Source organism: Zonotrichia leucophrys, chromosome 2, assembly GCF_028769735.1.
Source record: "Zonotrichia leucophrys gambelii isolate GWCS_2022_RI chromosome 2, RI_Zleu_2.0, whole genome shotgun sequence".
Taxonomy (NCBI): Eukaryota; Metazoa; Chordata; class Aves; order Passeriformes; family Passerellidae; genus Zonotrichia; species Zonotrichia leucophrys.
The window spans coordinates 77,333,584-77,349,515 of NC_088171.1; the positions used below are offsets into that span (position 1 = coordinate 77,333,584).

The 15,932-nt window shown below is 34.7% G+C and overlaps 1 protein-coding gene across 9 annotated transcripts in view; it reads left to right on the forward strand.

Annotated features, from left to right (window-relative positions):
* Nucleotides 1-15,932, forward strand: part of CDH18 (cadherin 18) — a 495,321-nt gene that overhangs the window by 465,019 nt on the left and 14,370 nt on the right. For all 9 annotated transcript variants that reach the window (XM_064705466.1, XM_064705467.1, XM_064705474.1 and 6 more), the window contains 2 exons: nt 6,169-6,290; nt 12,773-12,890. In XM_064705466.1, coding sequence (XP_064561536.1) covers nt 6,169-6,290; nt 12,773-12,890 — 240 coding nt within the window. The remainder of the gene's footprint in view (nt 1-6,168; nt 6,291-12,772; nt 12,891-15,932) is intronic.

Genomic DNA, 15,932 nt, shown 5'->3' on the forward strand with positions numbered 1-15,932 from the left:
TAATAGTATTATGAGGCAAGCTGATTTATTTTACAAAAAGTGAAATCAAAAGACAGAAATACACAATGATTTTGGTTTATTTCGAAACACATGAAAGAAACATATGCATTGCCTGAAGGAAATAAGTCTTTGGAGGAATACCTTCCTGGCATACACACTAAAAATAAGAGAACAAGAATTTATGTCAATTTATTTTCTCATTTTTAATTTTCCACATAACCAAGAATGACTCTAATAGCTTGTCTCAAATAATCAGTTTTTAGAAAATGTTTTCTTTACAATATCTTCAAGAAATCATCTAAATCAGAACAAAATGCTGTTGGAGTTTTATAAACTCCTAGCCATTTGTATCTGGTGGACAGCAGGATGTTTTTTTTATACCAGTGAGTTTGTTGCAAGATTCCTGCCTCAGTTTTTCTTTGAACTGAATTTTTTCTTACAATAAATATAAAACGTCCTCATAGTGATTTTTATCTAGGTCTCAGTTGTTTGGTTTTTTTCAAAACTAGTAATTTTTTGTAGCAATAGAGAATGGACTTAAAGAATGAAATTCACTATTTTATTTTTTTTTTTTTAGTATCATTAGAGGGAAATACTGTGTTTTGTATTGGTTTTTTATATATATGATTATCTCTATAGATACAATACAGAAACAGAAATAAAATTGTTACCATAAACCCTGACTTCAACAAGGAAAAAAAAAATCACATTCATTCTTTATCTTTGACCTCACTTGCATTCTGCTTTCTAGTTTAGGTTCAGAAAGAGTTTTGGTATTGATGGCATTTTTTTTTCCAGAAAATAGAATCTGGAAAAAAAAAAAAAAAGTCACCAATAGTATTTCCCTAAATCTGAAAGAGATTAAAGAAGATTTTAAAAACAAAACTACGGGGTTTTGAGACTGTATTGGTCATGGTGTAGTGACAATGACCTGGATATCTGCTACATTTTTACTGGTGAGAGCTGGACACAGTACTGGTACCTGGTCCAAACTTAGCAATGATACACAGTTTACTTTCTGGCTTGGCAAGCTGCCTACTAATGCATCACAGCAATATGAACTTATAGTATCATAAGGGTGGAAAAGACTTCTAGGATCATTGAACCCAACCATTTAGCCAGGAGAAGAGGAGCCTTGGGGAAAATGCTATTGCTCCCTTCCACTGCCTGAGAGGAGGTTCCAGGGAGATGGGGGTTGGCTTCTTCTACCAAGTAACAAGTGAGAGGACAACCAGAAATAGTTTAAAGTTGTACCAGAAAAGATTCCATCTTGATATTAGGAAACATTTCTACATTGACAGAGTGGCCAGGCACTGGAACCAGCTGCCCAGAGAAGCGATGGAATAACAATTTCTGGATGTTTTCAAAAATCATGTGGATTTAGCAGCCTCTGCTGTTTTTTTTAATGCGCTTACCAATGCAATACAGAAACCCTACCAAAAAACTATTTTAAAAATCTAACAGTTGCTGAAAGGCAGTTAGTTGTCTAGTTAGCCTGCTCAAGGAATTATGCTTCTAATTCCAATTTCAATGCTTATTCCCTGTTTATATTGGCTTAGTCATTGGCTTCTAGGCATGCTAGAGTTTCTTCTCCTGTTTCTTTGGGAAAAGCAACAATGAAGATATTCCTACATTATCATCTGAAAGTGGGATAGGGCATGGCTCTTCTTAGCTACCAAAGTGAGGCTCTAGAGAAGGGATAGAGTTTGGAATCATATGGCATTTACTTCCCTTTGAAGCTTTGTGACAGAAATGTCAAAAGGGACATTTCTGGATGTTTTGTGGTGCCCTGTTCTAATCAGGCAGTCAACACCAACATTGTCTGAGAATTTGGCTTGAATTACAGCAATAGAGGGTTTCCAGCCTGAAAACTCTAAATGTTTTTGATCTACTGCAGTGCTATGATTATCACTATTGCTTCTGTGGTTGCTGCTGCTGTCTCTGCTTCTGTGATAGAAGAGAAGTGAGCAGTGCCTTCAGCTTTATATTTATTAGTAAAAAGTTAAATTTTGCTACAAGAAAAAAATAAAAGCATTTGCTATCTATCTTCAGGTAACATTTTTTAGAAGTACCCACTTCCTTAAAATGAAGACTGGAACATTAAACTTATTCTTAGAGTCTGCATAATTTTCTCCTTCCCAGAATATTTAGTTTATCACATAAACATCATCCTGAATTGAACCCAGTATTTTATTGATATTGCCACTCCCATTTGCATGTTGGACATTCTTCCATCACTTAGGCTTTTTTTTTGGTAGTGTATTTTATCCTTCCTAGATCTATGTTTATTCTTCTAATGTGTTAAAACTAATCTTTATTAGAGGAATGTGATGAGTATTTTGTACTTCTCTTTAAGAAGTAATGGTATAGAGAGCTAGCTGAATTTCCTAAGTATTGGTGTGCATTGTAAGGTCTTGAAAAGATGTCAAATGGACTTATATCAAAAAGTAAATACACCCACAAAAGCTTGTTGATGTCAGAACTTGCATTCTGAAAGTCATTCAGGTAAAATATTTTTTATGAAGTTTATTGGAATTTTGTTAGTGTGAAAAGAAACTCTCAGTCATCAATAACTATATTAAAAATCTTTCTTCCTAAACAGGGATTTAAAAGTTTGCCCACAGAAACTAATAGAAGAGAAGATTCAAGGCTTCACATTGACTCTTAATTGGGTCTTCTGTATATTTAGAGTGGACTTGCCAATGGAGGATCTGAATATGAGGATCTGGATAATGAAATTTATTTACTTTACAGAAGTTTAGTATTCTGGAAGAAGAACTGTTTATTCTGGGAAAAGTCTCGAGCATTAGAAAATAAGTCCCTAGCATAGGTGAATCAGAGCAGTGTTTCTGCTTCAGTTGCCCCTTAAAACAGAGAGCATTCATTTTGAAAAATATATTCTTGAGGCAAATGCTAATAGGACACAGAATATTTTGTGATGCACAAGCCTGAAATGTATGTCAGCAATGATTATCTTAAAACTGGAAATCTGCCATGCTGCTGGAAGAAATTTCTCTTATTAAGAAAAATGTACTATTAAAAGTGCCAGTTATTAGATTGGTTTGGAGATTGCAGGTGAATTGTATTCTTGAAAAAGACTGGAGTATATTTTGATGCCCAAAATCAAAACTTAAAAAAAGAAAGAGAAAAAAAAAAACTATTTCCTTCAATTCCTTCTCATTCTCTTCCCCTATTATAAATTGTTCTGTCGCCTTGCATGCAAATTTAGGCATGCACACTGCTCAAGACTGTTTTGGTAAGTGGTGTTAATACTGTACCATTAGCATTTTGTAGTGAGTATCCTGTCAGTATGGAAATTTGCCTGCAAATGTCAGTGATTCCATGAGGTACTGGCTTCCAGGGAGTTACTAATATTACCTTGTGCGTAAAGAGCTCTTTTGAACTGATGAGGTATTTATAAATTCTTCATACTGTAAAACAGCTGCAAAAGTAATAAAAGTAAACTTTGTGAATCTCTATAAAATATCTCTGCAAAACTACTGCAAATCTAACTGACTGAGAAAGATTGCGATTGCTCTGGGTAGTGGTGACAGGCATACAAGAGGACACATTCAAGGAAGGGCAAAGAGGTCTGCAGCACTGTACTGAAACAAAAGTATTTAACTCTTTTTGTCATGCACTGGACTAAAAAGTTTGATTTTTTTCTTCCCCAGTAACTATATGCAGGCCTACAGAGCAGTCCTTTATCTGTGGTACCCACTACTCTGTGCCCTCTCTGATTTTTTCTGCGTCCTCTTGGATGTTTTTTGCCCCCTCATACCTTTGAAGAGGGCCCTGCTTTGAGCTGGAAACTGGACCAGTGACTTCCAGAAATCCCTTTCAACTAAGATTTTTCAGTAATCCTACGATTATCTGATAATCACAACTTCTGTTGCCTTCTTGCTAAAATTCTTACAGATTTTCTGTAGTATTAAAATGTTCAAATTTTTCATTATAGTTTATGAATCTTGTCTCTTTGTGTGTATTGTGTCCTTCCTTCATGTATACCACTTTCTAGTTCATATACCTTACAAATTATGTTCAAGAACCTCCCCAACAAAGTCTCAAAACCGAAGTTTCTTTGGGCCATAGATATCATATTCTGTAATTGTAGTTACAGGATTTTTAATTTTCATTGTCTGATTACATTAACAGAGGGCATTGCCTTAATGAGTTGCAAGCTAAATTTAAGTGAGCAGAAAGTAATGTTAAATCTGTACTGCCTGTGCTGTTCTGCACAATCTTTTGACCTACCTTCAAGAAAGGAACAAACATCTTTTTGTATAACTACTCATACTGTGAATGTTCTCCTGGAGAGAAGATTGCTTCCTTCAGAAAAAACAGCACAGACAGATGAATATCTCCCTTCTCCCAAGTACTTAGTGGACAGCCAAGTGTAATTCTTCTGTCACTTATATATCCCCAGCATTTAAACTTTCCTCAAAGTTTTCTACTAAAGGTGTTTTTTAATATGGCAATAGAGAGCCTCATTCCTGCATAAAAACAGTGGAGATAGTCCAGTTTGTCTCTTAGTTCACCTTTTACAAAGATATTTATAGATTTGGGGTAAAGCTGCAAAGTAAAGGAAAATTTCAGCAAGATAATGGCATTTGCAAGCCTATACATGTCTTCTGAGCATGTTCTTCTAACGTCTAATTCTAATGGTAATTGGGAACAGCATTCCTCTGTTAGTTAAGTCTTCTGTTGACTTTTTAATCTCCTTTCTATTAGGTTCCGAAAGTATTAAAATCATTGTGTGAATATGCACATATTAGTTAAAAAGAGAATATGAAAAATCTGAGGGAACTTCTAAGACCTAGTTCCTTGGCCTAGTATCCCATGTGAGGAAAGAAAATGAGAGATCTCTTCATTTAAAAAAAAAAAAACTTCAACATTCTCAAATATTTCTTCACTGGGAGCCTACATCACTGGTGGTTTTAAAGCCAAGTGTGTCAAGTTGATGCTTTTCAGAATTCTGAGCAGAGATCATTAAATGTGTGAAAAAAATAAGGCATTTTCTAAATGACCATTTTTAACAGAAACATAGTAGGGATTAATTATAATCAAAATAACCATGGTGAATGAAGTTTCACCATGAATGAAGCTTTGACTACTAATTTTTCTCTCTCTTTTATTTTTCTTTTTTTTCCTCATAAGCACACACATGAACTTTTAAAATGTCAATCCATAATACCTCATTCTTCCATTTTATTCCATTTGAAAGATTGACTTTACAGTTTTCTACTGATAATTTAATTTAGTTGGTGAATGCAAGATAAAGTTTGTCATCTAATTGATTGATACTTGTACAGACTCCAGAAGGCATGTATTAGATAATCATAAAAAGTTTAAATACATAATTCTTTCAACAAAATAAAATTACCTTAGTACTTGGAAGTAAGAACAAGGGTATTATGGACTGAAAGAAATTATGAGGTGGTGGTGATTTTTTTCCATTTTCTCATGGAAAGTGTATTCTTGTTGAAAGGATTCTACTTATTGTGCTTTCTTGGGGGTGTAATCTTTCTGAGAGTGAGCTGCCATGAAAGTACAAATCGTAGCCTTAGGCATTGGTACTTAAATATTGTTTTCTTTGTGCCAAAACCAGACTCACTTCTGCTGAACTTTCTTTCTTTTCTTCTGCTAAAGCCACACTTACTAACTACTGTGTGAAATGTCATAGCAACTTGTGAGAAACTAGAACTCAATTTTAGGGAAAGTTTATATATGCCTATGTTTTTTTTATTATATTTGCATTTTACTTTCTAAACCCTTTAAGGAACTGTGAAAAAGAAAAATGCTTTCATATTTTTTGCATTAGATTTAATTCAATACTATGAGTACATTAATTACCAAGAAATTGATCAATTTTTACCATACAGTGCAACAGTATAAGTCCAACAGCTTCCTGCCACTTCATTTCCAGAGTAGCTTGTATTTGATTTAAGTTACTTGACTCATGCCGTACTTTCCACTCATTTTAATTGCTATTTTTTCAAAACAGTTAATGAAGAGCAACAAACATGCTTTATTATGTTGTTACCTAAATTTCTGTAGATGCATCAAGTTTTCATTTAGTTATTGTTTTAATAAACCACTTTCAAATTGAGGATTACATGCAATATTGAGTGTTATAAAAGACTTAATACCATCCTATGTGTTTTGCAGACAATCCTGAGCTAGTGAGCCATGTTCCAGTTGGTGTTAGAATTCTGGATGTCAATGACAATCCTCCCGAGCTTGCCAGAGATTATGATGTAGTCGTCTGTGAAAATTCAAAGCCTGGTCAGGTAACTAGCACAGCTATATTTCTTCCAGTGATAAAGAAGAATTGCTTTGTTAATGTCACATATGTCAGAAGTTTGGAAAATGTCATAACGCTTTCTGATTTTACTTTAACATTTTGTACTTGATTGAAATTTTAATTGTATGAGGCAAAAGGGAGAAAATGTTGGCATTTGTTCAATATCTCTTTCTTGTTGCTGCAAAAAAAAATACTCAAGCTATCTTCTGTAAAGACAGGTAAAACTTTAATCCTGTCAGATAAGATATAGAATTTGACAAGCCACTATCCTGAACAAAGTGAATAAAGCAGATTTAACATCTCTCATCCAAGTGCCACATAGTAGTAATGTTTCAAATGCAGCTCACTGAAATGGCTGGTGAGCATGGCTCACATCCTCACGCTTTGCTTGTTGGTTGCCCTTGTCTATAAAGGGTTGTTACACAAAAGATCTTGAATGGGTTTTCACAACTATGAGGATGGGGAGGGCCAGAACTGCCACTGAATAGCTGAATCACACTCCAACCACTGCTCCTCTGATTGATGCACATCATTGCAGCCCAGGGTTTGACAGTTTTGCAAAGTGCTTTTCCTTTTCTGCATAGACTCTTACCCACAGCACTGTGCTTGTTTTGCATTATTGCACAGGTTGTATGTTTCAATTATGAGCTGATATGTTTCCTAAGGAATGTGTTACTAGTAATAACATTATTTTCATCAAATCCTTAAAAAGAGTGTACACAAATGCATAGTGACATATTTCTGTTTTTAAAGCTGAGACTATAAAAATGCCATGCATCATCTGACTGTAGCCTGATCAAAGTTATCTTCACCAGCAGCCAAAAACTGGCACCTAAAGCACAATATAAGAAAAGACCAAGTGTATTTGATACTTACCACAAATTCTTCCCTGGTATGAGACCATTTGCAGGTCGTTTCCTGATCTAAATACGGTTTGTGTATTTTTAATAGTTCTTTAATAGCCATCTCATATGAACCTGTCAAACTTTTTCTACAAAAAAACATAAATTTTTGGAGTCTGCTGCTTCGTGCACCTAGAAATATTGTAGTTTAATTGCATGCTTCAATAAGACCTGACTTTTTTTTTTTTTTAAATCTTTCCATACTGTCTTCAATCAATATTTACCAGTTCTCTTGGGAGAGAAAGAGGGAGTGTAGTTGATCTCTATTTATTATCACTGTGACATGCATAAATCTCTAGTATGTTGTCCCTTAGCTGTCTCTTGTCCAGACTGAGTTAGTCCTACTTAACTGGGGCAATCGGTCATAAAGCCCTCCCAGACTTTTCATCATTAATCTTTTCCTCCTCTAAAATTTCTTCAATTTTTCTCTATTCACCTTGAGATAGAATCAAGATTCAAGATGCAGGTATGCAGTGGTTTAAAATTCTTATAATATTTCATTCTTCATAGTATATGATAATCTTTGCTTTGATCTTTAGTATTTTCAACACAATTTCTAAGAATTACTTTGCTTTTTAACCACTAGTAAGCATGGAATGCACAAAAGTATGCCTGCCATAACACCAATATCATTAAAGGCAATAGTCAGATCAGAGATCACCATCATGTGTGTGAAGTTAAGACTTTATGTTATGTAAAATGAATTTCCTCTGTCTTTGTATTGCCTGGCTACTTGGTGTTGCAAGGTCTTTAATGTCATCCCTTCTTCTTTTCTTCTCTGAGCAATTCAATATCATGAGTAGATTTGGTGGGATGATAATCACACTCTTTTTAAAGAGACATTTATTATTGATCACTGATCAACAAGTGGCCCAGCGTAAGCAGGAAGTCACTGTGGCTTTCTCTCCTTGTGTAATATGCAATTTGCAGAAGAGATCCTATTTCCTGTCTTCAGAGCAATTACAAGTGCAAGAACCTTCCCTCTTATCTAATGATTGCATAGTGTTCTTCAGTGCTCTTATTGAGACACTGGAAAATCCAAGTACGTCTGTCTGTCAACTGAATATCTCTTATTAAATGCTTACTAAATTAAAAATAATGTTCTGAAAACTTCAAATAAATGAAAATATAGAATAATTAGAACTTGCAAAAAACTAATGCAAGAAAAAAATCTCTTTTAAGCATTAGTTGCAACTGATTCAACTTTTCCTGATATTTTAAAAAATAAATTATTAAACAATAAATATTAAATTCTTTTAATAAATAATAAGGTAAATTATGCAAATCTGAAGCTATCTCAGAAATGTTTTTTGCTGGGGATGCTGGGGCTGTTGTTGCTGGTAAGTAGCTACTGTTTTGTAGCAAAATTTTAATTCTCCAATAGTAGTTTTACAAATGATAATTTATGGGCAAGATCTTTGAGAGATACAATAACATTTGCTCACTGTTTGGGCCAGCCTTGTGCTTTTCCCTGAGCTACTGTTGCATGTCTGAATGACCACTGACCTCTACCACACTGCAATTTAACACCTGAGATTAGTGCTGCAGGGACTCTGCAAGCTGTAGTTTAATACCAAAGGCTGGACCAGCTTCATGTTGTATTCTTCAACTCACAGGGCTCCTTCACATGTGTGTAATGACAGATTTTTTATTTACATTTCACAACAAGGTTTCAGAAAAATTGTAACACTAAACGAAAGCCAAAACCAAGCACAAAAGTACGTGTCTTGCTCAGATGTTACAATCTAATCTAAGGAAAAAAACAAAAAAAATATAATAGTGTTCAAAAATATTAGGGAGAGGCAAATAAACTGTTGCAGAAGAAGAAAAGTGTTCCATATGCTATAAAGGGCTCCCAGTTGGGTGGCTCTGAATCACTGAAAAGACAGTATAACTTTGAGTTATCCATCATCCTGTGAGAATGTTTCATAAGATTTATTCCTAAATAACAAATGCGGTTCTTCTAGGGACATGTGCTTGACTTGGGCTTCCATGTTGCACTGTCCTGTAAGATCCACTATTTCTTTCCTCAGCACATCAATTTTGAAATTTTTATGTGTGAGATAAACTAACCTGTAAATAGTCATTGAAGGACTTTTTGGTTTTGCTTATTTATTATCAAAATACCTTTTTATGGAGTGAATTCACAGTATCATCTAATCGCAGAGCCTGTCTCCTGCTTTTTCCACTCCACTCCACTGCTCTGTTATTTGGGAAAAAAAAAAAAGCTTCAACTTTTTAATGCTTAAGCCTTAAATCTAAACGACCAAACCTAAGGCATGTCAAAAGGAGGAGGCAATAATTTCCAGGCTGAAGTGACGGCTTTGGTCACTTTGTAATCATATAGGTGAGAAGGGAGACTCAGCATCTGCAACAGATTCCTAGTGAATCTTGGTTGATATTATATATTAAAGTAGACAAAGTAGTTGTGATTTGATCTTAGATGACATTCAGACTTGGAGAATACTGACTTCTCGACATATACTGATTTTGTGATTGACTGTGAAATTTAGCCAATGTAGGAAAATGACATTTTGCCGTCTTCTAAAAAGGAAATCAATGTTATTTGGCAAGGAATGCTTCTGCTATGTTTGTCATGTGTATATTTGCTTGTTTATTGATTCAATTTTAAAATGATTCTGAGTAGAATTTAACACCTGCTCTCTGTCTTCTTCAATTAGCTCTCCTCAGTTCTTGAAATTCTCTTTTCTCATCATGTCTTGCCTTTAAAAAAATATCATGACCCTTCAGTTTCATCCTATCAGTGTTGTCAGCTGGGCTTAAATGAAGCTGAGATTACGTCTTTCATTTTAATCAGGCTTGGCATGGTATATGTTAAGGTCTGCTAATAGGCTATTAAGTACTTGGCCAATTAATTAGAAAAGGGTTAATAGTACATTTGGGTGTCAAGATGACGTGTACTTTTGTTTCTCACTGGTGAATGAATGTCTTGGATATATTTTCTGAAAATGTGTGAAGTTCTTGTTTAAAAACAGGCCTCTAAAAATGCTTTGACCTATCCTAGTAAACATGAAATATTTATTTTCTAGGTGAAAAAGCAAAACTTTTATACTATGTGCTGCTATACTTTTTACATATATTCATGAATTCAGGGAATGCTTGTATTTACATATGTGAAATCAGGGAATATAGACAGTATATTTTGAGTTATAAAGTTTGTCTTAAAACCAAATAATTTTTACACAAGTCATGTGTCACTGACTCCTTGATCAAAGGTATTTTTGTTGCAGAATGGCATGCTCTTCAAGCAGCATTCTGTAAAATGTCACTGAATGTTTTATGTAGCATAGGGCAACAGGATGAAAATTTATCCACCATGCTGTCAAATAAAAGCTGAAGCTGCATGGCAAATTGACTTGTATTTCACTGAGAAACAACACTGGGGATTTACAAAAAATATTTAACAAAACAATATTTGTTTTTCTTACGGCCCTACCTGAAGTTTTTACAGATGTGTATGACATTTAATGACATGTTTAGTATTTGAATAATAACAGAAATCGATTATTTTGAACATAGTGTTCCATCACCCCTTTTTTTGCCTTGCTGTGCCAAATATCATTTCAACATTATGAACTAAATATATATAGCTAAGAAAATCTTATCTTTCTGGTTTTACATGATAGTTTTACTAACAATAGTGCCACCTTTGCAAAATTCAGTAGTGAAAAATTAGCTTTTGCCAAAATTTTCAATCAGTATTGTCATGACTTAGGTAAAAGTCATATGCATGCTTATAGATATTTCAGATTTTTTTCAGATTGATTTCACTTTGCTCTACTTCACCAAAAATATTATGACAAATGAGTAAAATATTATTGGCAACCATCATAAGTACTGTTAATTGGTCTCAGATGTGTATAGTCAATGCAATGTACTTTATTCTATACAGTAAATGGAGTAGGCATTGTACCCTATTGAGTTGTCATGGTTTAATCCCAGCTGAAAACTCCTCCCCACACTCACTCACTCCCCCACCAGTGGGACGGGGAAGAGAATCAGGAAAGTAAAAGTGAGAGACCTTGTGGGTGGATATAAAGCCAGTGTAATGGGTATAGCCAAAGCTGCACATGCAAACAAAGAAAAGCAAGGAAATGACCACTTCCCATGGGCAGGCAGGTGTTCAGCCATCTCTGGAAGAGCAGAGCAGCATCATGTGCAGTAACGCTGACTTTAGAAGGCAAATACCATCACTACAAACATCCCCTCCTTCCTTCTTCTTCCCCCAGCTTCATAAGTCAGCATGACTTCATATGGTTTGGAAAATCCATTTGTTCACTTGGGGTCAGCTGTCCTGGCTGTGCCCCCTCACAACTTTTCCTGCACCCCCAGCCCCTGCTGGTGAGGCCCTGCAAGAAACAGAAAAGACCTTGATGCTGTGCTAGCCCTGCTCAGCACTGACAGAAACATCTCTGTGTTATCAACGCGTTTTCCAGCACAAATTAAAACCACAGCCTCATACCAGCTACTGTGAAGAAAATTGGCTGTACCCCAGCCCAAATCAGAACATGGTTTAAAAAAATAAATTTGTTTTGCTTCTCTTACGTGAATGAAGGTAGAGATTTCTGTGGTGTCTTTCAGTTTTAAAACAGACCAAGCCACTGGAGTCTGTGCTGGGTATGTTTCAGGTTCAGTCCAGACAGACTATAGCTGAACATTGAACAGAAAAATTCTTATGAAAAGAGCACTTTCCCTCCCCACTTTTATGTTTCCCTCAGGATATCTATCAGCTCTGTGCAGCAGTCTGTGTGGGCTTCACTGCCTATATCACAGGAACAACTTTTATTGGATTCCACTTTAGCACTTGAGTTTCAAAACCCAGCATGAAAATGAAAGCTGAGGTAGAAATACTGTTTGGTCCCACATTCCTAGAACTTAGATCAATTTTAGTTGAAAGTAAATTTAAAACACCACCGGGGCTTTCGAAGGCAAAGGTCCTACCTTTCAAAAATACCTCTCTCAGACATGGTTCTGGCTACATCCAGTTCTGTTGCTTTTGGGCAGACTAAACTAAAACCAGGAGTGGCTTCTCTTCTTCCTGTTCTGTTCTCTGGCAATTTAAAACTGATTCTTAACAGGAAATTTTAAGCAGAGATATGGTTAGCAGAAATATTTTAGTTGTTTTTCCTTACCAATATTGAAGTACATTCAATTATTAGGACAGCAGGCAGATGACACTTCACACAGACCATCCTAGTTCAGCCTCTATTTTGGCTCCATAAAAACAGATATTTAGCTAAAACTGTAACTCAGGAAGTCAGCAGGATACAATGCAGATGGTGATAATCTCTACACCCGGTCCTGACTGTATCAAAAGATCAGAAAATATGGATCCTTTAGATGCTTTTACCTGGCTCTGAAGTGTGGTTTCTGAAATATTTCCTGCTAGAGAAATCAAGTTAATGACCCAGTCACTTCATCTGTTGAATTCAGCAGCAGTCAAGTAGAAAATTAAAATAAGGTAAACTTGAGCATCCTGCTGAAGTCAGGCAGTACGTGGGTCAAGTTCAAATTTCAACACATTCACTGCTAATTTTTATTTCAGGTAATTCAGACTATCACTGCTACTGACAAAGATAACTCTGCAAATGGCGCAAGATTCCATTTTTCTCTTGATGAAGGGCTTTCTTTGAATCCCAACTTTACTCTAAGGAACAATGAAGGTAAATCAAATACATAAATCTCAAAGAAATGGGCTTTTGTTTTGTCTGGGCTGTCTGAATTGAACAGAACAATTTCCATGCATTTCCTTACAGAAACAGAAAACTGTAACATGTCATCACTGAGCTGTTGGATATCAAGGACATGTGTACACAATATTTTGCAAACTATGAATAATAATATATTGTATTTTGTATTTATATTCTACTTTATTTTAGCATTTATACCTCATACTTTCAAGAAAGCTTTTGAAAAGTAGATTAATGAAAAATATGTAAATTTGTTCTGCTTTTAGGTGAATAGCACTGATTGGGTACTGTCAAGGTTATTGCTAATTATTGCTTAAAGGAGAAAAAAAATTAAGGGGCATAAAAATTGGAATTCATGCTTACTTTTACAGATATGACATCAAGAGCAGGTCCTTCTGTGGTCCCTGGATGGTAGTCTATTTCTTCATGCCTTCCTAAGAAACTGTTCCTAAACATTGCAATCAGAAATTCATAGCAGGTTGTCCCAGAGGGAAAACAGCCCTCAGAGTCTCCCAAACAAGTGTTTCTGAACATTTCTTGAGTGAAAAATTGTCTAACCTCCAAAACCCAAACTAATTCAGCCTTGCTCTTGATCAAGTATTGCCTTGTGGTCTCCACTTTGCAACCTGATGAAAATAAGAGTAAAGTTTAAATGTTTGTCTAAATTTTCCTCCTGATATTTTGTGTGTGTGTATTGTGGGGCTTTCTTTGTATGCCTATGTGGAAGTGTATTGGATTTGCCTTGTTTTACAGTTATGTGTTTGGAGTACTGCTGTGGAATACATTCTGAGATCTTACAGATCACTAGTCCTCTGTAATGCATTAGCACCATCATTGTTATATTTGGTACATACAGTGATATTGAAACAACTCTTTACAGAATTTTTTATCTGTTTGTAAAACCAATCAGGGAAGGAGATTGACTAATCTGCCTAAAGAATTTGTTCCAATGTTTAACTATACTTACAGAAGAAAAAGAATAATGCTATTTATTTGGCATATAAAAATGGATTTCATATTCAAGTTCCAAAACAGATCAATAAATATATATCAATATTAATAGACAATCATAAATATTGAAGGGATAAATAATATATTAAAACTTTTCCCTAAGTAAGACACCAGCACTTTCCCAGATTAATATATCTGGGAATATAATATAATAATAATATATTGTGATGGAACATTATAGAAAAAGCCATACTCTTATTCCTCAAATGATGGAGGGGTACTAAAATATATCTGTATTTTAATCTGTGTTTCCAATAAACTCCTTGAGTATTAGACTGTGTTCTCATGCGAAAGACCATGTGCATGTTCATTTCAATGCAAGATATTTATATGAAGAAGTTTTTTTGAATAGCTCTTCTAAAACTGCGGTTTGTGACAAAGTAGATATTTTATAGTTTTGAACATATTTAAAGCTGGGTCTGTATTATGTCTGTTCATTGCTACATAAATTATTGAACTACACAGATTTATAAGAGGACATGAACTTCCAACAAATATTTGATGCAGCAATGTCATATTTTGGATAGAAATATTCCACTTTGGATAAAAGCAGCACTTGCTTCCGGGTTTTTTTTTGGTGGTTTTTTTTTTGTTTTTTTTTTTTTTTTTTTTTTTTGGTTGTTTTTTTTATTTTTATTTTTACTTTCCCAAGATTATCAAGAAATTACTTAGCAATCAACAGAAAGCGGTGTTTGGACTACCCTAAATTGGATTTTATGGGGATGGGGGGGGTAGAGGAAGGAACAGAAAAAGATGTCTATTAAGACAAAAGCCTATTGTGCATTGTGTTTTTATTTCACCTAAGGAAGTATAAAATCATGCACTGCTTACAGTATCTTGCACAAACATTCTTACACATACAGAGACTCCAAAATGCAACTTTCCAAATTGGCCATATAATTAAAAAATGGCTTTTTAACTCAAAACATAACAAGAAATTTATCTTAAAAGTAAATACATAATTATGTTTTGCTTGGAACAAGGCAATTTGAATCTATTGTTTAAACACTGTCTTTTATTGGGACCTTTTCTTTGTGACACAATCTATACATAAAATAGTAGTGAAATACCAATGAAGTACATGCAGCTGTCTAGCATTTACAGCTTCCATATTTCTCATCTACTTCTATTCACAAACAGAATTTCTGTTGCTTTCTATTATAGGAAATAGCAGAAAGAAGGTGGGCAGGAAAGGCATTTCTTATGTCTGTGACAAGTTTGCACTTTTGAAAACTCATGTTTTTGAGCATCTGGCATTAAAAATAATCAGAATACTCTGAACAGAAGACAGCTGCTCTGGATTTCCAAATTATATAAAGGCTGGTCTTTTGGGAGGGTTTTATTTGTTTGTTTATTATGTTTTTTAAAGAAAAAAACCTACAAAAATTGCCTTAAGAAAAATTTTTATACTGCTTTGTAGAATGATAAAACCCAATTTCTTGTTTTCACATAGAAAATGGTGGTTAGTAGTAGCTGTATCTGTCTCTTCAAAACTATATTTCTCTTGCAGTCACCTTCTAATTCATCCTAAGTCATTCATTCTAAGTCATCCTCTTCTTTTATTTCTTCAGAAAAAGGGCTTAATTTCACAAAAATATCAATAGACATTTTTGCCCCTTTGTTTTCATAACCGAAAACAACAGTTTTGTTCTTGAACCCTAAATACACTTTTTCATGAATTTACGACTATTCATTTCTTATCAGTATACTCCACAGCAGTGCACTGGATCTTAAAATATTTATGCTTATATCTGTGCACTTTGACTGAAATCTAGGGCTTGTACAAGCAGAAAATTCTCTAGTTTGTTCCTATCTACCTGTATAGACTGCAGCAATATACAATCCCAGCATGTCTTTGATTCAGCTCAATAATCTTCTATGCCTTCAGCAAACTTAATAGGTATTAAAGCCTCAGTCCCTGTAATTGATCATTTGACCAGTTAAGCTTTTATCTCTTGGCCTGAACTTGTGCATTTTCTAAATGAAAATCTCCACAATATGAAA